This window comes from Epargyreus clarus, unplaced genomic scaffold (assembly GCF_041222505.1).
Source record: "Epargyreus clarus isolate Ecla_fem2 unplaced genomic scaffold, WU_Ecla_fem_2.2 ptg000018l, whole genome shotgun sequence".
NCBI classification, from domain to species: Eukaryota; Metazoa; Arthropoda; class Insecta; order Lepidoptera; family Hesperiidae; genus Epargyreus; species Epargyreus clarus.
This window is the reverse complement of record NW_027332226.1, coordinates 15,272,726-15,300,452: the sequence shown is the minus strand read 5'-3', so window position 1 is coordinate 15,300,452 and position 27,727 is coordinate 15,272,726. Positions and strand designations below refer to the sequence as shown.

At 35.1% G+C, this 27,727-nt stretch overlaps 1 protein-coding gene across 1 annotated transcript in view; it reads right to left on the bottom strand.

The window, feature by feature from the left end:
• Positions 1–1,287: 1,287 nt before the first annotated feature.
• The window catches only part of Atet (ABC transporter expressed in trachea), a 52,428-nt gene continuing 25,988 nt past the window's right edge, over positions 1,288–27,727 (bottom strand). Inside the window, exons 2-8 of the mRNA XM_073082453.1 lie at positions 19,798–19,973; positions 11,349–11,657; positions 7,164–7,738; positions 6,443–6,628; positions 5,327–5,728; positions 4,452–4,552; positions 1,288–3,915 (exon numbers count right to left, since the gene is read on the bottom strand). Of these exons, the coding sequence (XP_072938554.1) occupies positions 3,415–3,915; positions 4,452–4,552; positions 5,327–5,728; positions 6,443–6,628; positions 7,164–7,738; positions 11,349–11,657; positions 19,798–19,943 (2,220 nt within the window). The 5' untranslated portion in view covers positions 19,944–19,973 and the 3' untranslated portion in view covers positions 1,288–3,414. The remainder of the gene's footprint in view (positions 3,916–4,451; positions 4,553–5,326; positions 5,729–6,442; positions 6,629–7,163; positions 7,739–11,348; positions 11,658–19,797; positions 19,974–27,727) is intronic.

Sequence of the window (27,727 nt, the reverse complement as noted above, 5' to 3'; positions counted from 1 at the left end):
CTTGACTTATGCTGGGAGACTAATTTAGAACGCCTAGTGTAAATTTGTATATCTTAAACATTAAAACCAGCACTCAGCAGCATTACAATAATGTTATAATTAATCATTATAAGATAAAATAGGTAGTAATAATGTCTATATGGGCTGTTTCAATAAGTTAAATTGTTGAAGGTAAGATAAATATATAATACCAAAATAGACCTATAAAGCCAAACATACACTTTCTTATTTTACATTTATCAAACACACGCTTTAAAAAAAAACAATAATGTTCGAGTTTAAACTGTAGATACCTTGATAACTGGAATAAAAAAGTGGACCTTAAATTGAGGCTCCTCGATCCGTAAATTAATTAAGAAGATATGTATCATAATTTAGATCAGTTAACAGTAAGAGCTTCTAATCTAGATAATATTCTAATTGGTTCATCGAGTGCTTCTTAGTCGATGATTCAAATAAGTACCTACTAATACCTATATTTAGTGAATTAAGGCTGTCAATCTACAGCTTATACGTAGTAATTTCTGTCTCTTATAAGTGGAATCAATTAAATGTTACAATTTAGCTTAAGTAAAAAAATGTACCACAGCGCCTAAAGGTAATTTGACGATTTTTTTTTTTGGTAAGGTAAAATGTCGGTTTTGGCAATAAACGACCCAAATACCCAATAAATCTCTTAACTCTTAATACTCGTACATTAACTATTATCACAGGAAAGGGCTTCAAATAAATGAATTGCCAATCCATTACTGTTTCATTGCGGAACAAAGGTTGGAATCACTAGGAGAAGGGTTAAAGCCACAACGACATCAAGGGTTGTAAAAAAATTAACAAATGTGTAAAACACATCTTAATAACTTTTAAGGTGGCGGGCATAAAACTAAAAATAATACTGCATTATTATAAAAATCACAGTCGTTTATTAATTAATAAATACTGGTAATTAATTAGGATAGACATAGAGAATTACCAAAAAACTTTAGCTTAATGAAGGGTTTTAACAACTAATTAGTCTATGGATAATTGAGTAGATATGCACGCTTGTGTATCGTTGTCTGTCAAAATTACGCCATTTGTAAAAATTACGTTATTCGTCAAAATTACGCAAAATTCTGTCAATTTTACACTTAACTTGTGTTGATTTCAATTTATACCAAATATATCAAATATTTGCACAAACACACAATATTGATCATACATAATTATACAAACACGATTGTAACAAAATGGTATTTAAAATAATACTAAACAGTTTTTTGAATTGAATCAACTCAATTCAAACAAACAAATCAACTATAATAAGAACTTTGATTAATGATCAATTAGTCTAAATTCTGTCAGCTATTATCTGAGATCAGCCATAGATGCCGCTCTTCATTTTCACACCATTCAAATCAGAACGCAGCAGTCAACACTGCTGTGCCAAGGCAATGCCAAGACTTTAGTGTCAACGGAGCAACAAAGATTTTAGTACCTGTAACCGACACACTACGCAATAACCTGTTTATAATAAACCTCTCAAATAGTATTTAAAATAATGATATGGAGACTACAAGCTAATTAAAAGAGTATGAGAAATAAAAATTATACTAAAGAACACACCAGATATTACCCAAATTACAAATTAATAGCTAACGATTATACACAGCCAACTTTATATTATGTCACTAATATTATGAACTTGCCTTCCGCCCGTGACGATGTCTGCGTTTAGAAATGAAAAATCAATGGTGTTCAAACACATTACACATAGAAATGAAAAAGTCGAGACTCTTTCAGAGTGATAGCATCAAAATCAGCCGAATAGTAGAATTTATGTAATAAAACGTAACTGGCTAAGAAGCAAGTGAAAGATGTTAGATAAAACATGAAATTATACTCACAATATAATGTAGATCAGATTTTAGAAAATATTTATGAAAAAGAGCCCTTAAAAGAGCCCTTAATTATAAGCAGAAAATAAAAACGTTTATTAACATAATTCATAAACGCTGATTTTTTTAATTGAAATAAATAAAACATATTACGTAATATTTACAGACAGATGTAATTCTTTTAAGAAATGGAATAACTGCCTCTGTAAGTAATGTATGACATAATAAAAAGTTATTTTCTATTTAAATAAACATGACCACCATTTCCTATTCCATAGAAAACCACCACATTAAGTTAAAATAAAGAGACAAATACCATACCACACCTCTCTACAAAATAAAATATGTCTAAAATACCTAAAATATTTTCTATTGTGATACACATCCTAAACTAAAAGAGGATTTATTAAATAATTCAGAATATAAATTAATAATCCCGATGGCATTTATGGTAAACTATATTTCTCAAATTAATTTGTACTGAAACGTCCAAACTAAAGCACGTGATTTACACATAGTATTTAGATAATACATTCTATACGGTGTCTATTTCTCCTACGAAAATTGTTGTCACCACTAAATTTTTGGAATATTTGGTACTCTATTATACCACCACCGAACTAAACTATTCAACGCATTATTTTTTGTAAATTTTAGAATTTGTCCGAAATATGAACACATACTGGATATAATATGTATATCGTTTTTTACAAGTAGGAGCGATCCAAATTCTAGGGATATTTACCTAAAATTAAACTACCTATACTCTATTATACCTGTATCACTAATTGTAAAAGCTGCATAATGAGTAATAATACTATACTTGAATCACATTATAAGTACCTTTACATAACCACTGCGAGACATTAAGTACTATTATATTATGGCAAAATAACACAAAAAATATCACTATTAGCTTGAATGTAGCCTATTGAAGCTGTATTTATAAGAACTATAAGCCATTTAGCGTAATTTCGACAGACAACGTAAAGTATTATCAAAAACTCCAAGCGCACTTACAAATACGCCTACCGAGTGATTCATACGTACAAATGAAAAAATAATCAATATCATTATTTAAGTAACTTAAAATTAAGTCATGGGCCCGATGTTCTGTAAAACCTTAACAACTAACCACTATGTTTACATATAAACAGATTTAATCGAACTGCATTCTATAAAGCTATATATTTCGAAAACTATTTTAACCTACGTTAACAACTAATTGCGCCGGCGCGTACAACTTCGTCTCCGCGAGCGTAAAACTGACAAATAACACTCGAACGTAAAACTGACAAATGACGCTTGAGCTTGAAACCGTAAATACGCTCGAATGTACATTGACAAGTTACGCTCTAGCGTAAAACTGACAAATTACGCTCGAGCCTAAAACCGACAATTTACGCTCAAGCGTAAATCAACGTAAATGCGTCGTCAGTTCACGCAACTACGCTAAGCATCGCACGTGTGTGCATCCGTGGTTGATATCGAAAAATGGAAAATTCATATCACCGTTGAAACGAAGCCTTTGTGCTATGAACTACTGCATCATTTTCAACTTGAACCTTAAAACTAGGTAGGAGATTACTCTAATAAATACAAAGAAGGCGCTGAGAGCGCCCACGTCGACCCAGAAGTTCGCGTGATCCATCGTCATCTCTTTGAGGAAAAGACTCGGGGTTCTGAAGTGGCAATACGCCTCGGAGCAATTGAGCTTTTCTCTCCCAAAGCCGTACACTGAAAGCATGGCGCCTTCGAAGCCGTACCTCACGTAACTGAGATACGTAAGCCATTGAAGGTAGCTGGGGATAGCGTTGAAGTTGACGAAGAAACCGGAGAATAGGACGACGGGGATAGTGGTGACTGGGCCAAGATAGACCCCAGTTTCGATTTTCATGGCGGCTCCGATAAGTAGGCCGAGAGATTGCGCCACGAGTGCTGTGAGGATGTTGATGGTCGTGAACATCAACACCCGGTCCGTTTGCATCGGCTGACCCGTCATGAAGTACACTATTATCACATACACTCCGCTAAACACGACCTGGAAGAGAAATATTTTTTTATGATTTTTGGTGCAATAGTATGGCGATATTCCGTTACTTGAAAGAAAAAGTGACAAGTGGTAACCAATTCAATGTCGTAGAACCCTTTGTGGTTCGACTCCAGCGGCACCACCGCCACACCTTTTTCTGCCTCATAACAGCAGTGTTAAGCGTTGCAGTGTTAAGCGCTGCAGTGTTCTGGGTTGAAGGGTGTGGTAAGGCAAACATATTTACCATAAGGTGGACTGCATACTCGTCTGCTACTCCCAAATTACATAAAAAAACCCATTGCACACAAAGTGTACACGTATCCCACCTGATATAATGTGTTATTAAAACCACCAGCTACCTAACTAAAATCGGTCACAATTACTACTACTAAATACAAGTGACCATATTACACCCTTTAAACTACAATACAGCAACGTTACTCTGATTCTACATAAAATAAATAGATATGCCGATTATGCCGCTACAATAAATATCAAATATTTTGACAAAGTTCTAACATAATACAAACATTAATATAACTTACCTGAAATGGTAGGTCTGCTATAGTCTTCGCGAAGTAGAAGGCTTTCAAGGAATACCAGTAATTCAAATGCTCTCTCACAAACACGCTCATCTCAGTAGGGACTGAAACAATTAAAACATGAACTTTAATACACAGCATATTAATATAGCTAAGCTAACACCATAACCCAAAACTATTTTAACTTTGGTTCGATCCATATTTGTTTAAGCTTTAATTCAAGTACAATCAGATTTCCAAAAAAAATTGCTGAACGAAATGCATTCCTCTAGACTCAAAATATTACGGATATACATACATGATTAATGTCGAAGGCCACATATTGAAAAATACTCCTACTAGAATACAAATGTGCCAATAAAAAAGTCCGAAGTTCTATTGCAATTGAATAAATAGTTACGGATGTATGCGAATCACACTGACTAAAACATATTCTATAATATATAATAGACAATTAAATTTAACCACGGAACAAGGAAGTATTTTTAAGGAATTCTACAGTGATCATTAACCTTACAACAAATTGGCATCAGGTCTATTTTTAGATTGACAAAAATATTGTTAGAAAACATGACACATTGATATTTTTATAAATCTTATTTACACGTGGCTGGCATGTTTGGCAGTTTTACGTTTTAATTTAAATCATTTTACTATAAACATAACTTGGAGTACGAATAATTTTATTACACAAGATTAGTGGAATGTGGTATTTTGGTAACCAGCTATTGCAGTGCTTTTTTCCATTTTAGTACTTTTAATTCTGACATTTTTGTATACAATACTCACGTCTATTAAATTAATACCCAGGCGTCACCATTCAAGTCTAGTATTCAACATAAAACGAATATTATATAATTATTTTATACTATACTCACATGTTAAAATAGTAGGCATCATAGCCGTGAACATAGTGAACATCACAGTGAAGAAGATGCAGCCAGCGTTGCTCATCACCTTCGCCGCATCGTGTCCTATATCGTAGTACAAAAACCCGATGAGCAGCCCGACCACCGTGTGCGAACATAGCCTTAAATGCGTCAACATCTGGTCTCTAAGGATGGATCGGAACGTCCTCTTCAGTAATATCCAGAATTGCTTCCATCCCGAGGTCGGAAATCCGGTTTTAACCGGTTTCTTAGTGAAGCTCTCGCTGGAGTCCAGTAGGGATGTGGTACATGTGACCGGTGCGAGGTTGGTAGAGTTAGGTACTAAGGCGTTCTGCTTCTCTGTGTTGAGAGTGGGTTCTGACATGTCTATCACAGTGCAGGTTGGTTTATCTGGAAATAGATACATTTTATGCTACTAACAATACCATAGAAGCAAAAAGAAATGGTAAGTACGAGTGAATGTAACGGAACCACTATCTCCAAACTCACACTTACGTTTTTCTAGTTACATATAACACTACTAAAGTAAATAACATTTTATTGGCCGTTTATAGTTAACTCAAACTATTCTAAAATATACAGAATGAATATTTAAAAACAACTTAGGTTTCTCTGTTTCATTAACAATACCATGTGGGTTCACCACATTAAACCTATGTCTAATTTTGCTACTTGACAACGGATGGCGCCACGTGTAGTACGTTTATAAGTCGTGCAATATAAGTATACGCTCTACTACGTTGCTAGCCCAAGTGATTTGGTTTTCTCTGTTTGCCAAACGTGAAATATTGGTAGCGATCAGAAAATCATCAAATAATAATAAAGTGAACTTAATAACAATAACGCAAATCAATGTTAATAATAAGGCACGAAAACAAAATTACAGCAGATTTACTAGATAATTGAAGGCCACACAAAATAATCTAAATAATGTGTGAAAATATTTGGACTATATTTCGAACTTCCATAATGGAAACAGTAAATTTAAAAAAAAAAACTTATTGTATTGTGTCTTTTTTCGATATTTACCTGGCATGATTCGAACCCAGAACCTCTGCTTTCATGACTAAAATAAAATTCAAAGCCCAATCTCATTCCCCTCACCTATAACAATCTCGAGCGCTTCCTTCTTAACGTTATTCTTGCTGTTGTTGAAGTTGCAGTTCTGGGGCACGGAGGAGCTGGAGGATGATGATGACGAGGACTGTCCGCGGCCGCAGTTGCCCTTGTTCACCGCCATCACCAGCTTGTGTACCCAGTCGCCGTGCTCGCCTGTTGCTACTTCCATCACTGCAATTATGATAAGAAAACTGGTCAATTGCTTGGTTTAATTGTATAAGTATAAATGTATGTATAATAAAAATAATAAGAAAATTGGTCAATCTCATATATTTCTAAGTTTAATTGTATAAACATAAATGTATATAGAAAAAATGGGAGTCCACTTTGTACACCCATCAATGTTGTCATCGGTTTCTCATTAGTATATGGAGAAACATACAATTATATTTCAATAGAGCACAAGGCCGTATAAAGTAGAGTACAGTTGACATAATTTGTAGCTCAAGAAATTCGTAATGCCTGAAATTTAGGAAAAGACTGTGTATTTAGTATGTAGAGCGAAGTCTTTTTGCTTGAGAAAACTTAAATTTGGTTAACCTTTAAGTATTGTACATTTGATATTAAGCGATCGGTAGCACATAAACGTTTACCGTCCATAGATTAATTCATATAAAGATGTAAATTTTAGCGATAAATCACACACAACATACTTTATTCAAACATTAATCGAAATAGTTGCCATTTAAAACATTAAAAATCTCACCATAATCAGCCGGATTGTGGTAGCTCGGACAATGGAGATTCATAGACGAGAGGAACGGCACCAGCCCGCTGACCTTCCCCTGGTATATGCACTGCCCCTCCGCCAACATGTACAAGAAGTCGAACATCTCGAACAACCTCGCGGACGGCTGATGAATCGTGCAGATGATGGTCCTGCCGCCTCTCGCTAACGACTTCAGTAACGAAATACACTGGAAACACGATGAACTGTCCAACCCCGACGTCGGCTCATCGAAGAACATCACAGGCGGATTATTAACTAACTCTAAAGCTATCGACAACCGCTTCTTCTGACCACCGGATAGATTTATCGCTCTCGTGTCACTCGCTTCTGATAAGGACAACATTTCCAGGATTTCGTCGATTACAATTTTCTTGGCAGTGATAGTCATGTCCTTCCCCAGTTTCAGATTCGCTGACACGTTCATCGCTTCTCTGACAGTGAGGTGTGGGAGGAGGCAGTCGTCTTGCATGATGTAGCACGAGAGTTTGCGAAACCTGCGCAGATTCCTCTCTTTGCCGTTGATGAGAATTGACCCGCTTACGTTGGACGTTCTGGAAAGAAGAAAAAATATATCGATAAGTAAGAAGAAGTATCACAAATTTTATAAATACTATTATATTAAAAAAAAGATGGGTAACTCTATGTAGTTCCATTGCAGACATACATTACCACCTAATTCTGCCTTATAACAGTAATGTTGCTACACCTACTGCTTTCTTGGGGAGCATCATTTCAGGTATAGAGATATATACAAGATTGCAACCCTCAGTGATAGCAACCAGAGAATTCAGTAAAATATCTATGCCGAATTCAGGTTAGAGCCCAAGCCTATTTGGAACTGATTACAAATGTCTATGGACAGCTGGGACCACCTCCCATCAGATGGACAAGAACGAATCATACATCGCATCCTAGCAGAATGTTTCAAGACAACCCAATTACAAAACAGGTATTTGCTTCCGGCACATCTGACGTATTATTACTTCGATAACAACATGAATGTGATTACGTAGATACAGCTATCATAATTATCCTATTCAAATCAACAATATTATGATAACATTTTATCATATGAAATAATAGGCCAGATTTGCGACAAATACGAGTATTATTTGGCTTCCAATCGTCGTGACATCATACGAAATAATGGACGAGAAATTTGATAATATTTATAGTAGACTTCACAAGCAAGCGTTGCGAAATAAACCATTCCCGATTTCAAACCAATCCCACCAAAAACTAACTTTTTAATAATAAATACGGTTTTTAGACAGTAAATGAAAGGCAAAAAAATGGTGGGAAACTTTGGTGATAAAGTCAATGAATACATTCAATAATATGGAATTCTACACCAAAGTCATTAGCCTCATGAATGCCTTAGTTATAGTGCCTTTTTGCGAACTACTTTTCTCTGTTCTAAATTATAACTTCCAACCTAAGCTTAATATCAGGTGTCATATAACTCAGTCTTTTAAATGTCTGCCTGACAGGGAATCTAACCCGGATCCCCTCATTTTGGTCAGTAACGCTTTTAAACAAACTCAGTTTTATTAGACGAAAAAAATACTTTGCTTGTGTTCTTTACAGGAATTTTAATCGTTACGATCTAATTAATCTAGGTACACTATCTCGCCTGATATATCGCATAGCCGAACATACTGTAGTCTAAAACGTGTTCCAACTCCACTTGGCTACCTTCCAAATACTTTACATCCCAAAATCGTTAAGCTTACTAAATATTCCCCGGGAATTTAAATATCTTCTTAGATAATGTAACTAGCGTTGACCGAGTGACCTCGTTGGGTTTCCAGGGGAAGCTGACATGCAGTTTCTGAAAGAAACTCCTTAGGGAATGATTGAAATGACACGGGAGCTGGCGTTTAAGCAGACGATGCATATTGTATGAAAGTAATCATGAGAAGAGTGCAGAAGATACGTACGTAGATGAACGACAAGCTTGAACTCTGTGCGATAAGATGTACGCGACCAGGACTTGACTTTAGTCATCTTTTTTCGATTTTGAGTAACAAACGAGTTTGCAATCCATCATATGATTAGTAGTCAATGCTTTAGAAATCTGTGACCAACTGTATCGAACTGGGTCAATCTGAAGCCGATTACAGATAAGTTACAGCTCTTGAGAATTAAGGTAGCCTCATATGTACCTCAACCATTTTCGTCGAAGTTATTTGTGTCGAAGTCTACTGTTTAACCGCAGTGGCGGTGCTGTTCCCGTTAAATCCAAATCCTGCCAGGGAGCATGAAGCTTACGCTAAGTCGTAAGCTTCAATGCAACCTGAAAGGTGTAAAGCCCATAAGAAGAAGACTCTCCTAATTACAATAATTTGTATCCACTTTTTTGTATTACAATAATTTGTATACACGTTGACAAAGTTAACATCCTTTGTCATCGTTGCAGTTGTCATTTTTTTTTATTTATAATATAAGAGTAGCAGACGAGCATGCAGTCCACCTGATGGTAAGTGGCTACTGCCGCCCATGGACATCTGTAATCAACCCCAGATAGGATTAGATATTCCTACCTGAGGTCCGCCACAGATACGCTGCTACCCCTGAGGACTGAGGGGTAGCAGCGTTTGAGGACACACCCTTCAAACCGGAAGACAGCAGCGCCTAACACTGCTGTTATTAGGTAGAAATACGTGTGGCGGTGGTGCTGCCGGAGTCGAACCACAAATGTATATAATTTTAGTGTTATAATCTTGATGTTGACATGTCATGTCAACATCAACATTATAAGCCTATATTTATATCATTATATCTTATATCATTACTTGAATTTTAGACTCTGTTTAATATGTTTCTATTTTAGTTCTAAGAAAAGTTGTCAGGCAAAATTATTATATAAGGTTTGTCTTTTCCAAGAAATATCTATTTCAGTCCGGCACTGTAATTGAAGTTTTTAAACCAGATACCTTCGTATAGCCGTCTAACCCTGAAATCAAATTTCTAAGAATTATATCTATTGTGTTCTCCGCTCACATTGTGTTCCTAAAAGGTCTTTTGTACAAAAAATATTAGTAATAGGATGCGAATTTCGTGAAACCCAACGCCATGAAATTAGTTTATTACTTTGCAAATTTCACTTAAGGCTCCATTAACGATCTACGAGGCGCAGTATGGTGGCCAATCTGAAACATCGCTCCAGGTTTGATTCCCGGCTGGGCAAACAACTAAATGGTTCATTTAGATTTCAGATCTGGATATGCATCTCATATATTATTTTTTGTTTGGACTCACTTCAGGCTTGTAAGGTAGAGGGCATATTTCTAGTATCATTTATAGTTCGGTGAAAGCTATACTTGCTTCGGTAGAAAATTGGCTGACTTACATACCATGCAACACTTAGGAGCTTAGTAATAAGTAGAACAATGGTTCTATGGTATATCAGATGGACTGAATGCTAATTTGCTACTTTCATTAAAAAATGCGCCGTTTTGAAAGATATTAACGTTTGTTGTACTGTCAGAAGAATATGAAACGGAAATTCTATTCATCTCTAAAAGCTCTTTTTCAAAAGTTCTCTTTCAAAAGCTTTATTGCATTATAAATGCAAAGGATACAGTCATAAACGTTTTTATAAGTACGTTTCTGAGGGCAATGACTTCTGACGTCACTGCACTTCGGTCCATGAACTGACTTTAAAAAATAAACTATTTCGTAAATATAACATATTTGAAAAAAACTGTAATAATATTATTTAGGGATGGACGACTAGGAAGGCTAAGTAAGTACTTTGTTCAGATGAATGGACCAAATGATAATACGCACTAACAAGGTTTATATAATTAGCCAAAGTATAACGATACAACACAAAATAAAAGTCACACTTACAACAACATAAAATACGGCTTAGTTAATAACAGCTTGATACAGCTTTAACTTCGCTAAAGTACTGCTGTCCATATTATCTAACGATTCCTAAGATACATTGACCACTACAAGATTCAGCAATACAAACAAACACACCACTGTACCACTAATACAAAATGTATGCAATAAAAACAAAGTAAGACCTACAATCCCGTTCTAATTCCATTCTAATTTCCAACAGAACGCACAGCCTCGCTTGCAATTTAGTTTAATGAATACACGACTCCAATTGCCGCGTAACCTAAATATTTAATAAGCAATACTCACTTGTAGCCAGCTAAAATATTCATGAGTGTGCTTTTCCCGGCGCCCGAGGGACCCATGATGGCGGTCAGCTCCCCCGATCTGAAGGTCCCGTTGATACACTTGAGCAAGGCCTTGTACCCTCTCTTCCTGCCCTCACTGACGGAGTACGAGAGGTCTGAGAATTCGATGTCGACTGGAGGCCGTTTCGGGAGGTGTGTTAACGCTGCCATGGGTTTCTTCTGGTCGCCGTACCCGTTCGGGATCTTCGGGACCAGACCCGTTATGGTCGCAGTCCCTGCCGGCCCGTTGCATAGGTTCATTTGAGAGCCTCTGAAAAATATAAAGAATAAAGATAAATAACGCATTGTGATATGACGCTATGTGTGACAAAGTTAGTGGTTTAAATTTCATTCTCTCACTTTAACCGTCTGGAGTTCAATCTTATTTGTTCTTTGAAATTATTTAATCAATATGCATAAAGTTTTCAAGGTATGTTGAACCTATCAATCGACATTAACCTTTTCGTTTTAATATTTTTTCTTATTCCGTGCCCAGGATTAAAACCGTGATGGGTTGATAACGATGGGTACCATAAACACATCACGCAATCATGGAAATAAAAGGTCAGGGACGTCTAAATTCGGAATCGAATCCGAAACCCGTACCTGTTTGTCAATAAACGTCCGAAGTAGTAAATAATACAGGGTGAATCTCCATAAAGTGCACATATTGAAACAGGTAAAATTAAACCGCATTTTGTCGACAAAAAAAATATAAAAAAAATTAAAAAAAATTTTTTTTGGGTTTTACGACCTTTTGAATTTTTTTTTGGGAATTGTGCACCTGAAGTAAATAAATCGCTATAACTTTTAAACTAAATGGGTTATCAGGTTCAAACAAAAATAACAATGATTGCCAATGATAGGCCGTACTGATCCATGAAAAAAGAAAACCAAAAAAATCATCTTCCCAGGTAAAAAATGTCAGATTAGTGCAAAAAAGCACTTTTTTTAGGTAAAATTTTCAGTAATCATCAATTTCCTCAAAATAATCTAGGCATTTTATTTTTTTATTATTATTTAATGCAATTCTACGTCGTATTAGCTTTCAAACACTAAAAAAACCACGCCTCTAACTCAAGTATAAAGTTTGCTAGGAACGTTTAAAAAAAGACGCGACGCACGTGCGCCCTAATAAAACTGGTATAGTCCGACCCATAGTTAGATGTCCAAAATATAAACAAAGGAAACTATCAAAAATATGTTTCAATGGTAAATTCATGGTAGTTTCTTATTTTTGACGATATTAAAGTGATAAAACAGTAATAAAATAAATCTTTAATAATTAAAAAAAAAACACTAGTTTGTATTAAAAATGTTATTTATTACCAACACCCTTAAGAACTGCCTTTGTTTAAGCGCTCGTAGGAAACTTTATACTTAAGTTAGAGGCATGCTTTTTTTAGTGTTTGAAAGCTAATACGACGTAGAATTACATTAAATAATAAAAATAAAATAAAAAGCCTAGATTATTTTGAGGAAATTCACGATTACTGAAATTTTACCTAAAAAAATTGCTTTCTTCACACTAATCTGACTATTTTTTTCTGGGAAGATAAACTTTTTTGTTTTTTTTTTCATGGATCAGTAGTCAGTACGGCCTATAATTGGCATTCATTGTAATTTTTGTTTGAACATGATAACTCTTTTAGTTCAAAAGTTATAGCGATTTATTTACTTTAGGTGCACAATTCCAAAAAAAACTTCAAAAGGTCGTAAAACCCAAAAAAAAATTTTTATTATTTTTTTTTTTTTTTTTGTCGACAAAATGCGGTTTAATTTTACCTGTTTCAATATGTGCACTTTATGGAGATTCACCCTGTATATTTGTTTCTGTCTTTATTCTTTAATGATTCAGCTATTACGGAATACGATAAATAATTCATTCATGTGCGTAAATCGTAATGTATGGGAAATTGTGTTGTTAGTATATTTTTTTTCGAATTGCGTAGTGGCTGATGACCCCAATGGCCTCCCCTGCTTCATCGAGTTTTGGCGACCTGTTAAAGCTCAGCAGACCCTATGGTCTAAATCCTTCGCACTTGTACTATACACCTCGCTGGCCAAGTGCTGATTGACAGACTTCGCACACTTTTGAATTTGATTTTTTTAAGGGATGTAGGTTTCCTCACGATGTTTTCAATCACAGTTTAAGGAAATTTTGAAAATCAGAGTAACTGTTTCTCAGATGAAATTAAAACCGTAGAATACCTACTAAAAATGTGATGTTTTTTGCCAAATGAGGCCAGAATAGCTGCTAACGAAACAAAAGATCTTCAGAGAGATATACAGCCATGATTTAAATGCTGTGTATTGTGAGGCCTCGCTGTAAAAATCGCAGGAGGCGCATTGACAAAAGGCGTGTTGGTGCGCAGATAGGGTTGCTAACTACGCCTTTATATACAATCTACGCAAAAATGTAATATAATTGAAGTGTTGTAAGGAGTAACATAGGCTACCTTTGAAAAATAATTACGGTATCACAAAAAATACCATGAAATCTCCCGACTATTTACACTTTTAGACGCGTGTGAAACAGCAGGGTACTGGTAAATATATAAATAAATCATGCGTATCTGTGTTCATACACGCTAATCTTCAAAAGTGTATCTTCATCAACCAATTTTCGTCCCACTACGGGGCACCGGTCATATATTGGAGTGAGATTTAAGCCGTGATTGCACCTGTCAAGTGCGAATTGGTAGAGTTTACACAACTTTGAGAACTTTCTTTTTTTTAGAACGCTTAGGCGTTTCTTCACGATGTTTCCGGTCACCGTTATAGTCTAAAATATATTTTGATAATTACTAATAATGTGGACAACCCTATTCTCAGATGACAATTCAAGCCCACGCCACTCGTACTCGAATAGACTGAAGCGGAATAGGGTGGAAAGTTTTTAGGAATTCATGATTTGTATTGTGTGAATTGTGGAGTTGGCATATAACTTGATTCTAAGTACGTCGTTAAGTTTGGTTAGGTAATGGAAGTTTCAAAGGGTGTGTTAGGTTTTGAGAGAAATTTTGGATCTGGATACGAATACGGATGTATGAGAAATATTATACCAGTTTCATATTATTATAATGCTACGGATTATGTGATATTTTCAGATAGTTTATGTTACGGATATTACGTTTTCAAAGATTGTAGAGGAAAGAGAGAAGAAGAAAAGTAATGATTTGATTTTATAAAGTAACAGTAAGCAGTCACTGCATCTGTATCCTAATTAGATCGCGCCGCTATTCGAAAATTTTCGAAACAGTTTCAGTTACGGTTATGGAGCTCCATAATGGTTTCAATTGAAAATATTCTGACAAGAATCGGGTATAAAATATAGTCTATAAAGATAGTAGTATATAAAGAATTGTATGCTGTCCAACATTTAGCCCATCTCCAATTTAAATCACTTCAAATAATTGCTTAACACGTTTAACTAAATTAAATGTACATTAAGAGGGTATGTTCTAACTGAATCTAGAGCTAGCCCTAAATTAGGTATATTTAGGGTCTATGTCGAAATTTAGTGAACGATTTGGGCGGTCGCCAAAACGTGGTACTGGTGTAGTAGCGCTCATTTGGTAAGATTTGTAACGGTAATTAGTTAATTACTAATTAATTCAGTTAAGAAGTACTAAAGTTAGATTTGGGTACCAAATGAACAGTGACAGAATCCTTCCGTCAGATGTATCACCACCTAATCGATATAAAAACAGCAGTGTTAAGCGTTGCATCTTCTGGTTTGAATGGAGTTGCAAGGGACATATGAGAGACTCCAGTTCAGTTCTCAGGAATAGGAACGTACATGTTTTATATGAAAAATAGCAATCCATACATGCTACCCAGTTAAGAAATATATACCATCATATATGTTCCCTGCGCATTGTTGTACCTTAATTTTATACGGATATACGGATATCCACAAACCCTACTCCTATACATTTTTTTAATTTTATTTATGTAATGCTACCAAATTTTAATATTTGGTTTAATAGAAGATTCTGACTATGATTGCAAAATTTAGTATGTTCCTAGATTCTATGCGACTTTACCGCACTAAACTGCAACGTGGTACAAATCCGACGCTAATTTGACTTTAGCAGGGTATACGTTACTTGCCTCGTCTGCTCTTCCGATAAAACTGAGTTGAGAAACTCACCTAACTTCGTAGGGTTTAAGTTAAATTAGGTACACCAAAGTGTGTGTTTGAAACTAACTTGGCTAGAAAGATACAAACTTGTTTTATTTTATTTTTGTGGGCGGTGGTACTTTTTAACGTTCGAGAGGGAGGTGAGGCGGCCACCACAAATCGACCGTTTCTGACTTATAAAATCAGTGTAGCAATGTTGTGAAAAGATAGAGTAGCTTGTTCGTGTTGTTCTGAATTTTCATATTTACAAAATACACAGTATTTGTCCTGCCTGACTTATTTGTTTTATTCACCTAAGGATGTTCACTTCTGCGTTACAAATTACATTCATTAAAGTTTTCAGGCTCAAGACTATTCGATACTAGATGGCGCTTTATACACTTTACCAAAACAATAAATCTGACAATAAAAATGTTGACACGGCGGAAATCTATAATACTAGATGTCATGTTAATACATACACATATGCATCATATTATAATTAATGCAAGTTATTTTAATTTTCTTTAAGTTATTTAGTTTTATTACAAAGTAATTAGAATTACTTTAATAATTTTACCATATTTATTTTTAAACTTTAGATTATATTTTAGCTTTTTGCTTTCCATAATTACAATGTGTTCTACCGTTACAGCAAGTGGTAATTATTTAATACCAAATTTACCTCCCGTATATATGTAAGAATGTACTCGTATCACCAAAACAAGCAAACTAAACATTTTATATATTTGAATTTATTTTATATATTTGTCTAATAAGCAAGTCATTTTTAAATCTTTGGTTTCCACTAAACAATAGATAACGTCATAATTCCAACATTTTATTATAGTGTGCATAAATGCATAAATCCGATACATATTAAACATATTTTTATTTACGTAGAATTGTTAAGGAAACTGATTTTAAATTCAGAACTAATTGAATAAACATTCTCAATGACGTACGTACATAGACAATTTACATTTTTGAATCGCACACGTCAGAGGCATGTCGAATTGTCAATGCGTGAATAAAGAGGTCCATACTGTCCCTTTTACTCGCGCTAAATTGGCGTAATTACTTTCTCTTTCATACATTCGCCGAGATATACTGTAGATTATCGAGGTAAAGAAAAATAAATAACAAATTTTATTACAATTTAATCTGAAGCTAAATGATATACTAATTGTCTTTCAGTCTCATAAATTATATTGTACGTTCTAAATAAAAATATAATTTAAATACTAATCTATAAACATACATTTAAGTCTAATTCAAATTAAGTCAAATATAAATACACTTATCGGTCTCCTTCACGGATATCTTAATAGTTAACCTTTTAAAGGACCAAATTTTAATGCCACTTTTACTTCAACTGCTCTTATAGCAGTCACGGAATGGCAGGATACTTTTTAGTCTTTATCAAGGCGATAACATAAAGTAGATAGGCACACTGCTGGATTCACAGGGCACGGGACCGATTGGAGTGGTGCCAATTAGGGGAAGCCTATGTCCCGCCGTGGAATTCAAAAAGCTCATGGATAAATGGATGAATAACATAATTAATCACATCCAACTTTATCCAAGGTTTTGCACTATGATTTTCTCACACTTATTACTAGTATACATACCTACTGTCTTACTAGCGAGTTTAATTTAGTATTTTCCAAAGACAAATTATCTTTATTTTAGCAAATAGCAAATTTATCTTTATTTTAGCAAATAGCAAATTTATCTTTATTTTAGCAATCACAGGACAATCTAAGTTAGAATTTGCAAATATTTTACAGAATTGTGATTTCGCAGGATCTCAAAGCGGTGGTAAGGCTTATAGTCTACCACGCTGGCCACATGCGAATGGGTAGGATTCATAACTTTATTAATTGCAGATGTGTAAGAGTGGCATTAGCCACATTTTTATAAAATACTAGCTGACCCGGCAAACGTTGTGTTACATTTAGTCGTGCAAGTTTCCTCACGTTATTCTTCACCGTTAAATCTAGTAAAAATACTTGTAATACGCAAATAACTTTAAAAAATGAAAGACGCGCGCCTGAAATTCGATCTAGGCCGAGTTTAGATGCACTTGGCTTTTACTAGTTTACATCACATCAGGTAGATCAAATAGTTTAAAACTGATGTATGCACATACTGAAAGAGAAATACCGGTCGATAACGGTTTTCGATGTTGTTTGTCGTTTCCCTGTGAAAATTATTCAAATATTCGTCTGAAGTTCGGAAAACATCAATATTTAGTGAATGTCATGTAATGGTACATGATTTATATGACCGAATAATTTTGATCTTGATCTTCAAGCTATAATATATTTCCCAAATTTCGTGTCGTCAACCCATCACTTTTTTTAATATATATATATATATTTATACCTAAACGATGACAGACGGGTTACCTGATGAAAAGCAGTCACCGTCGCCTATGGACATTTGCAACACCAGAGGAGTCGCGAATGCATCGCCGGCTTTGTAGGAGAGCTCTTTTTACACCTTTTTTGAAGAGCCCCATGTCTAGTGCTCCGGGAAAACTTCAGAAGGAACGTGCTACTCCTAAGCACAGCTACACCCAGAGTGAGAAAGGGTTGGGCCATATTCCATCACGCTGACTAAGTTCAGATTCGTAAATTCATAGCTTTATTTTTTAAAGAACTCTTAAGCCTGTATATATGTATGTTTCCTCGCAATGAATTTTTAACATGCACAAAACTACGAATACATCGGAAATTTTGGATTCGCACCGATTTACCCGAATTGATTTACCAAATTTAAAATCACTAGGCTACCTGCTGTTTAATCATGTCTTTTTATTTATTGTTACGCCAAACATAATTACCCAAAAATGTTTACTCTACATATATTTGATTGTACTTAGTAAGCACTGATAAGGAACTATTGAAACTGAGTCAAAATATGCAATAATGTAACGATATCAATTGAGGTCATTGGCTCATACAAATATTGCCGTGTAGATGTATGACGGTCATTGCTCCAATATATTATCTTCATATGAGAATTAAATTTTGGATACGAACATTGATGAATTTATAGCTCAGGGAGCCTACCACCATCTTTTAAAAACCATCATAGTTCAGGAAAGTTTTATTTCCTCCTTAAAACAGTAAAATATTTGGTCATACACAGTTGAACAAATTTAAGCCCTTATTAATTTCTCGCTTATCCATTATTATCCTTATCCTTAATCGTATCTGTCTATATTATATCTTAAACTGGTTATAGACCTTTTCGAAAATTTCATTTTTCATAATTTGTTAGTAAAATGAACTATTCTTTCGGATCTAAAACTGAAATATGTGAGGACTTGTTTCTCGGATCGTTTATACGTGCCCATGGGCAGTGACCCCTTAAATAATCCCTTAACCAGCATGTCAACCATAATATTATTACATTATTATTTCAATATTTTCAAGGATCATAAATACACGCAAACGTCGTGAGCGAAACGATTATACAATAAACATTGTATTGTAGTATGAAAGGTGACCTTAGGAACTTGAAAAAACCGTTTTATATTGATTTTGGGAATGGAATGTATTAAAATGCGAGCGCTAAAGTAACAAACCAACATAGTTATGAATAAACGTTGCCGTAAATAGAACATTCCTTACAAATACCTTAAAATAACCTATTAGGAAGTACGGTAAAATAATGCCCTGGATCGAAATAGTTATTGGAATCGGTCTTTTAACTAACTTGAAATAGATTAAGGTGGTAACTTTTCAGGTTCGACTCCGGAGATACTACCACACCGCGGCACCGCCACACCTATTTCAGCGTTACAAGAGCAGCATTAAATGTTGTAGTAAAAGGTGCGATAAAGTGATAAAATAGTAAAAAAATATGTATGTATGTATGTATGTATGTATGTATGTATGTATGTATGTATGAGTACGTAAGTGAAAGTGTAATCATCAATCAGTGTAATTGCAAGTATAAGTTGAATCGATAAAAAACATAATCTAAAACGGCGGCATTTCTATTATTCCCTCGCTCGTTTACTTGTGAACGAAACACATACGAGTAGTCACCATTTAAGAGAGCATTCTTTATTGAATAAAGTACCTAATATCTTATCAATCACTTGCTTTTACAGATGCCTGATGTTGATATATTTCATGACAACCTTACAAGATTTATAAATGTATGTAAAGTATTCTTACATGTTATGGTCTAGGTTAAGCCTGTAAATTACATGTTATGTTATAAATAAAATAAATTATGATAGAGATAGCTACTAGGACTTAGTACTCACCCAAGCAGCTGTCCATTGTTCAACTGTTCGGGCGACTTGACCGCGGAGAAGGTGACCTTCTCGCTGAGCTCGCCGCGGCTGCCGCGCCCCATCAGCGGCAGGTGGATCTGCGTGCCCTTCGACTCCATCTTCCTGCTTGGTGTCATCGCGGCGTGACCATCCTGTGTGATGATACCCTGGGAACAACAAGAACTTATTAATTGTTGTTTGAAGATGATGAAAATTAAAATGCTGTGTTTACATTGATAAAATTGAAACACTGTACCCGTGGTAGAGTGTTTTGGTTCCATTGATAAACGTCCAAATGTAATGTATTACTAAAATTGCCCAATTTAATTAAATTTCTAAACGAAGATCGACTTCAGAATCCTCGATCTAGTAAACTATTTGAATGACCACTGTGCCAAAAAATTATGTTTGACTTTTGAACTGACTAACTGACTTGGAACTAGGCGTCACTGTACAATACCACCCAGAGCCAGAGCAAAATATAAATTGCAATAAATTTTGATTTAAGGAATTAAACACGGAGCTCTCCATGTGGCAGAACTTAAGAACTACTGAACCGAGAGGAGCTTCTCAAATCGAACAAAAAACAAGCTCTTCATCCGCCCACAGCCAGTGGGTGTTACGTATGTTCAAACTACTTAGCAGAATTGGTTTCGAGTACCTAGCAGATGTTCTAGTCTTTTCAACGCCTACGTTAGGATTAAACCTTTTGTGAGATGCTTATTTCTAGTTTTATGTATGTCTGAAAGATCACTACTAAGCCCACGCCTGAAATAAAATTCTTTTGAATAGCTGCAACCCTTTTTATGTTCCAGGGTTTCGCAAAGGTCCCTGTCGCACTACCACTACTACTACTGGAACTACTGTGAGTACTACTGGAAAAGGCCTAGGGTGTCATTCGTATTAGAAGGGAGGTATGAGTAACCAATCCGGGTCGGATTTTTCCAAACCCATAAGGCGTCCGAAAAGATTTAACTCCAATGATAACGAAGCGCCCATGAAATATCACCATAATAGCCAAAAAACAATAGTCAAGTAGTAATAGTCAAAAACCGATTGTATCAACAATCGGTTTCTTCTGTCTTCGGATCTTTTCAACTTCTATATTATTTGCCAGGATTTCAGGATTAAATGTAGTACATGTTACCTACAGCAATTATGTATTCAGATATGAAATTAAAATCTGGTCAAAATTTGTTGATTTTTTTTAAGATTGGTGTAATCGTAAAGACACATAGAGGTTTTTTTTTTATATTTTTGTGGTGTGTAAATAAGCGTATTGTGTTTAGCTCAAAGATATTTTAAGCATGTGTAATGTTCTATGTTATTAATTATTAGGAAAATCAATTCAGCTAACTAGAAATTATGATTTTTTTTCTTTGGTAAACAAAAATGGATACCGAGCCTCTATTGTTAGCTTTGTCCATATTATCCTATCAACATTTGATGGAAGATATTTTTGCTCCTCAACTTCTGAGCTATGAATAGTCCTAACTTGTTACACACAATGATTATTCCATGTCCTGACCTTTGCCCTAATTGGCTCACACGCCCACAGCAAACGAGATTCACCTATAAGCGTGAAAGGTTATTTCCTGCATACATTAAGCATCTAGTTCGTGTACACCTGGGACAAGAAGTTTACATAATGATCTGTATGGTCTGCATATATTAGGCTCCTAGTAGCTTCTGCGCCCCTAGTACTTGATTTTTGAGAATAAGTTATCGTTCAAATTCAATTCTATTCAAATTCGATTGATTTATTATTCAAAATATATCCCTATGTAACTCTCTTTGAAGTTTCGCTAGAAGATCAATTGCTATAGAAAACCGGCACTAGATACGAGAAAAATATATATTGTTTACATTTAAATACATAGAAATAATTAGCTACGAGCTGGAGCCACATCATGTCGCCATGACGGGTCGATACGCAGTTCCAGGTTCGACCCCTAACAAGACGATTAGTTATGAATTTAGCTTGATTTATTATTGATGAATTTAGATTTATCTTTTAAGTGTGGGTGCTTTTTTTTACCTTTGTGTGCAAGTTCGACACAAAAAAGAAAAGAAATTTTGACTTTGTAAAAAAAGTCACATATATTCTTGAACAGTTCAGAATGTCAGTTCACAACACAAAGTAACAGTACTCACGGCAAACGACAGTCGCTTTAAATATTCATACGAGATAGCGCACTACAGCCGTGACGTCACTCCCGACACAAAATATTTTTGGCGTTCCTAACTGGCTTACAAAGGGATTGCCGTCGGCTAGTTCATATATAGACTTGGAGAAGTCCAAGAGCAATCAATGACATATTTATTTATGACGACCAATAACGATGCGCGTCATTGGTTCTGAGTTCGATCCCCGGCGAGGAAGATACGAAATGATAACTGATAACTCATTTTTAGGGAAACACCATTTTTTACGGAGAGGTCTATGTCCAGACGGTTTTGGGCCTTTAAACAAAAATATTCTCGTAATTTTGCGAATCAGTTTTTACCACATTCATCTGTTTTATTACAGGAATAAATGGTACTTTCGCACTTGAGCCATAAAAAATATATAACCTGTCAAACTTTATTCTAACAAATACCTATTGCCTAATTTTAGCTTTTATCTAATTTAAAATTTCAGGAAACTTATAAATACTCGAAAATACTGAAAAAAATTTTTTAAACCAATATCAGTCTACTCCAAAAACAACATTGTAAGGATTACTGGTCAATTTTGGATCAACTGTTATTAAAACGTCATTGTTTATATCACAAAAACAGTGGATCTATTCCAATCAGTGCATTTCAGTTCAATATCCAAATCAGTTCAGTCCATATTAAGTCTAAAACAACATTGGGAGCATCACTGGCCAATTCTGGACAAAACTGTTACTGAAACGCTATTTCCATCATAACAATAGTCTATTTTCATTCGGCATTATATCAGGGCGTGACACGAATAGGCAGGATCGATATTTAACTGGCATTCCGGCGGCATAACGAGGCGTAGACGGTTTATTTGTTAAACCGTTCTTTGGGCGCTATGAAATATTTTTATTAAAAAGTTAAGAGGGAAATATTACGTGCGTCACTGACACGACAAGTTCAATGACCTTGTCATTCACGCTGGTCAACACTGATTATTGGTTATATGATTCACAGGTTATATCAATTCTGGTACCCTGTTCCTGGGACACGAATCTCCACCAACAGAGTGAAGCCCACGACATAATCCAGGCTCCTCGAAATTGCTAAAAATTCCGGTTACAATAGATAAACTCGAATATAAGAAGTAAACATTTTTTCACGTCTAAAGAAAATCGCGGCTTGGTGCGGGGTTGGCTATCCATACGTTCATACAGTGGTAGCCAGGAATCCGGAAAGATGTAGGAGTTTTTTTTACAATATAGAGTTAGTACCAATACAGAGTTAGTACCTATAGTATAAGTAGTAGTATAGTATAGAATAGATTATACTCATGCCTCCTTTATTTCCCTAGATAACACGGCATGAATGAAGTGATGTTAATGACACTATAATTGTTATCTCTGTCCTAAGAGCGACACTCGAGTTTACTATGCAATAAAATTATATTTTATAGGTATACTATATTTGTTTCCTGCTGTTAACTTTAATCTTACTAATTGCATCTGATAATGCAGCTTGTATTGCTTGCATAGTATTTTTAACTGGTACTGTATACTTGTATTTAATAGCAGTATTTGCTGCGTTCAGTCTTGAAGGGCAGGGTTTAAAAGGTGACTGTGTAATAAAAATTGTGCAAAATAAAAGTAATTCCAAGGTTGTAAAAAATAAAACGTATAATTTAGAGATATCTTATTACTCCAAATTTAGATTTTTTCATGATTAATCTAACGAGCAGTCCATATAAGTGGCCACTGGCTTCCCACAGACATCGGACCCGGTCCCACGGACCGACTCCATTTAATGGTGGGGTTCTACGAGTATCCAACAGTGAATCTGAAGATGTAACCCGTCCACTTCTACTTACATAAAGGCCATTTAAATGCAGTCTGAAAAAAATTACTAATTCTTACGACCACCTCTTAGACACTATTTAGTCTTTACTATGTACATAACTTTTTTTTTATTTTATAGGAGTAGCAGACGAGCATGCAGTCCACCTGATGGTAAGTGGCTACTGCCGACCATGGACATCTGTAATCAATCCCAGATAGGAATAAATTTTCCTACCTGAGATCGGCAACAGATGCGCTGCTACTCCAGAGGACTAAGCTGGAACGCCTCGGAAAAGTCTGTCTCCCTTACCACACCCTTCAAAACGGAACACAGCAGCGCCTAACACTGCTGTTATTAGGTAGAAATATTAGGTTCTACCACCTTCAACTTAGAATGTTATTAAATTTATTGACGTCTAATAAAATATCTATCAAATTGAATTTCAGTGACCGTTAATGATAGATAGCACTTCGTTCAACCGTATAATTAACTCTCATTGAAACAACTGAAAGGGGCGAATCAACCGTAAAGTAACAGGGTAGTGAACTGGAATTTCAATAATTGAAATTTTCCTCTATTGTTTATTTATTGCACCTTTAACAATATTAAAATTTGTGAAATAGCGAATGTAATGTCAAATGGAATTCACTTACAGGTTACAAAAACAGAAACGAAAAAACTTAAACTGATAACTATAAATTAAATAAAGCGTTTTACCTTCCAACTAATTCATTTACATCATTATAAGATAATATACAAACGCACTTATAATAAAAAAAATCATATAAACAGTTTACAATAGTAAAAGTTTTTTATTATATTTAATTTGAATATAATGTAAAGCTCCATAACACACTCTTAACAAGAAAACAAGACAATAGACAAAACGTTAACTAATTACTGAATAATTAACGTTATGCAAATTAGCCTACATTTTTCGTATTCTTGTAAGTATCAAGTGAACCTGAACCCGCTAAGGTTAAGATGAAGCCAAAATATACCAGAAGCCATAAAACTATACAAACACACATTATACAGGTCATGTAGGTTATGCCGGAAGTACACGTTATTTCATTATTAGCATTTTGAAACTGTTATATTTACTTGATCGATACGATAACATCATCTTTGATGTAAAAACATATGCTTCTTTGATGGTATTCTTCAATCGATCAAACTCAAAAAGTTGTTGATGAATGGCCTTGAAATTGACAAAACATTGCATGTTTATATAATTTTCTCTGTGTACTTTTTATTTCCAAAACTCCTTCGCAAAGGTCATATAAAGAGGAAGAGGTACATAATCAGCTAAACCCAGGACAGAAATCTCAGTCGATTTGACGGAAAATCGACTCTAAAACCCTTTTAAAATTAGCAGTAAAACAGTCTTAACCCCTTGCAATATGAGTTTATATGAGAATTTCGCTTATCACCATAATCCTTACTGTACTGGGCTGGGCTGGACTGGGCACGGGTCTCCTCTTAGGGTAGGAAGGAGTCATGTAACCGCGCGAAGGCCGAGTGTGAATTGATATTATTGATATATTCTTGACACACACCCCTAAGAACTGAGACACACACGAGAACTCTTTCTAAAGAACTCAGGTGTGCAGGTTTCCTCTCAATATTTTCATTCACCGTTAAAGCCCGTGATGAATTATTTCTAATACGCACTTTTACTCTAATACGCAATTTTGCTCGTAGGAAATTATATATCTAATGCCAAGACTTTCTTTAATCAACTACTATGTTCGGTACTTATGATTACTTTACTAGAATACTTGTAGGCTCTCATCAACGTTATAATGACAGCGCTTGTCGCATACCACATTCTAACACTGTAACACGGACTTAATTTAGAAGTTCGTTCATTTCTCTTTTCCTAATTACAAAAGTTATTATACCTCATACATATGCGAGGACGCGAAACCAGCTACATAATTAATTTCACACAATCTTAAGTGAAGTTAGAATTATGGAAATAAATAAATTACGCTCTTTCCACTCATGGTGGTTGCCATGGACACACATGAAGATGAATACAAGTATTACTAACTGCGCGGGATCGAACCCGAACCTCACTGCGTATATAGTCAGTACGATGAACACTCCACCACGCAGGTCGTCAAAAGATTTAATATACACAATAGCTGTCAAGTATCGTATCTTCTGTTGATGACCCACGTGGCACCTTTGCCAACATTCCGGTGTGTTATGCCGAATCCTAGGTTTTACCCTCGTCATTTAATCACACATTTTAACGAATTCCGTGTACCTATATGTATGTTCAGGAGTTTATGGCATCCACGCTAGGAAACCTACCGGGGCAGAACGCTGCGACATTTTACAAGAAGTTTTTATAGATTTTTAATAAATACCACCTATAATATGTTCATTAGGTCGGTGTAAATATTTCGGATTGTAAATATACGTCACACATATGTGACAAAAAGTTACTTCTAGCGGCTAAAGAAAAAAAAATACCTTTAAAAATTGCAGTATAAGAATCCTCAGCTTGATAATTTAAAACAAAAATTCCGCCATATAGTCTGACCAAAATAAATCCTGAACGACTGCTAAGTTTACTGTAATAAATAAAATAACATACCTGCACCCAAGTTCCACTAACATTTGCCAACATTACATTCACAAAACCACATACAACCAACAAAGCAACCACTAAGTCCGTGAATATGATTATTACTGGCGTTATAAAAATATTAATCAGATTTCTTTATCGGTGCCATTGTACTAAGTTGCTTGGTAACTAAATAAATCAAAGATATGGAGAAATCTAACGACTGTTTGATAATTGCGATACCTACTAAGATTTAAAACTAGTAGATACATAGGCCATATACGTCATAGAAATTATATAATATTTCCGGGATTTAAAACTCTTGTTCGCTGAAGTGACACTTGTTTCAGCAATGTTAGGCGCTGTTGAATTAAAGATTGAAAAGTATATTTTCATAGTATAGCATCGAAATTTAGTCTTGAAGACCTTTCTTGAAGACCGGAACACAACGCACTTAACGACCTGACCTCAACAGCAGACAAGGCACCTGTGGCCAACCTCATGTATATCTCCAATTTTATTTGACATCGATTACTTATGTCCATGAGCACCTGTGATAATTTACCATCAGGTAAACTGAATGCTAGTTTACTTCAAGAAGACGAAACGTTATCGTTATCAGAATTGGTTATTATTAGCGAAGTAAGGGGAAATAAGTAATTCTTCCCAGGGAAGAGTTAAGAGCACCATACATGAAAATATCGGTGCATTCCTTCAAAAATTACAGACTGCAGCTAAAAGTGCGACAGAAAACTAAAGTATGTACTCTTGAGTAAGATTTGTTTTAATTCAATGATTACAATGTTCACACACCAACGGGCTGTCATAGTTTCCAACTACCTACGTACATAATATGCTAATAAGTTATTAGGCAATTAGGACCAAAAATTTCCATAGACCTTCTACCATGAGAGACCTTGTGACAACAAAGGCATCAATGCCACCGAACTAGAAAAAGACAATGAAAACAATGTGACAAGAGACGTCAAGCCTAAATAGGACGAAGGTAGAGGTAAAGATCCCAACAAAAGAAACTACTACTAGTTCTAAAGAGATGGTTTTGTTGAAAACTCTAAAATAAACAACATTATTTTAGTATATCTATAAATGTTTTGTATTCCAGTAATGACTTTTAGCCTATCCAATGACGATATGGACACGGCTGTCTCCTCCGAAAGATGTTGATAATGTATGCGTAGGAATAATAACGGTCCCAAGGAATTTCATTACTAAAATGGAATTAAGAAGGTGTCTTCGTCCTAATAACCATAAACCTATTTATATCTCTCATGAAACTGTACCTGAGAATAAAACGCAGAGGATCTTCCGGAAGATACCTGAATTTATACTGAGAAAGAGTAT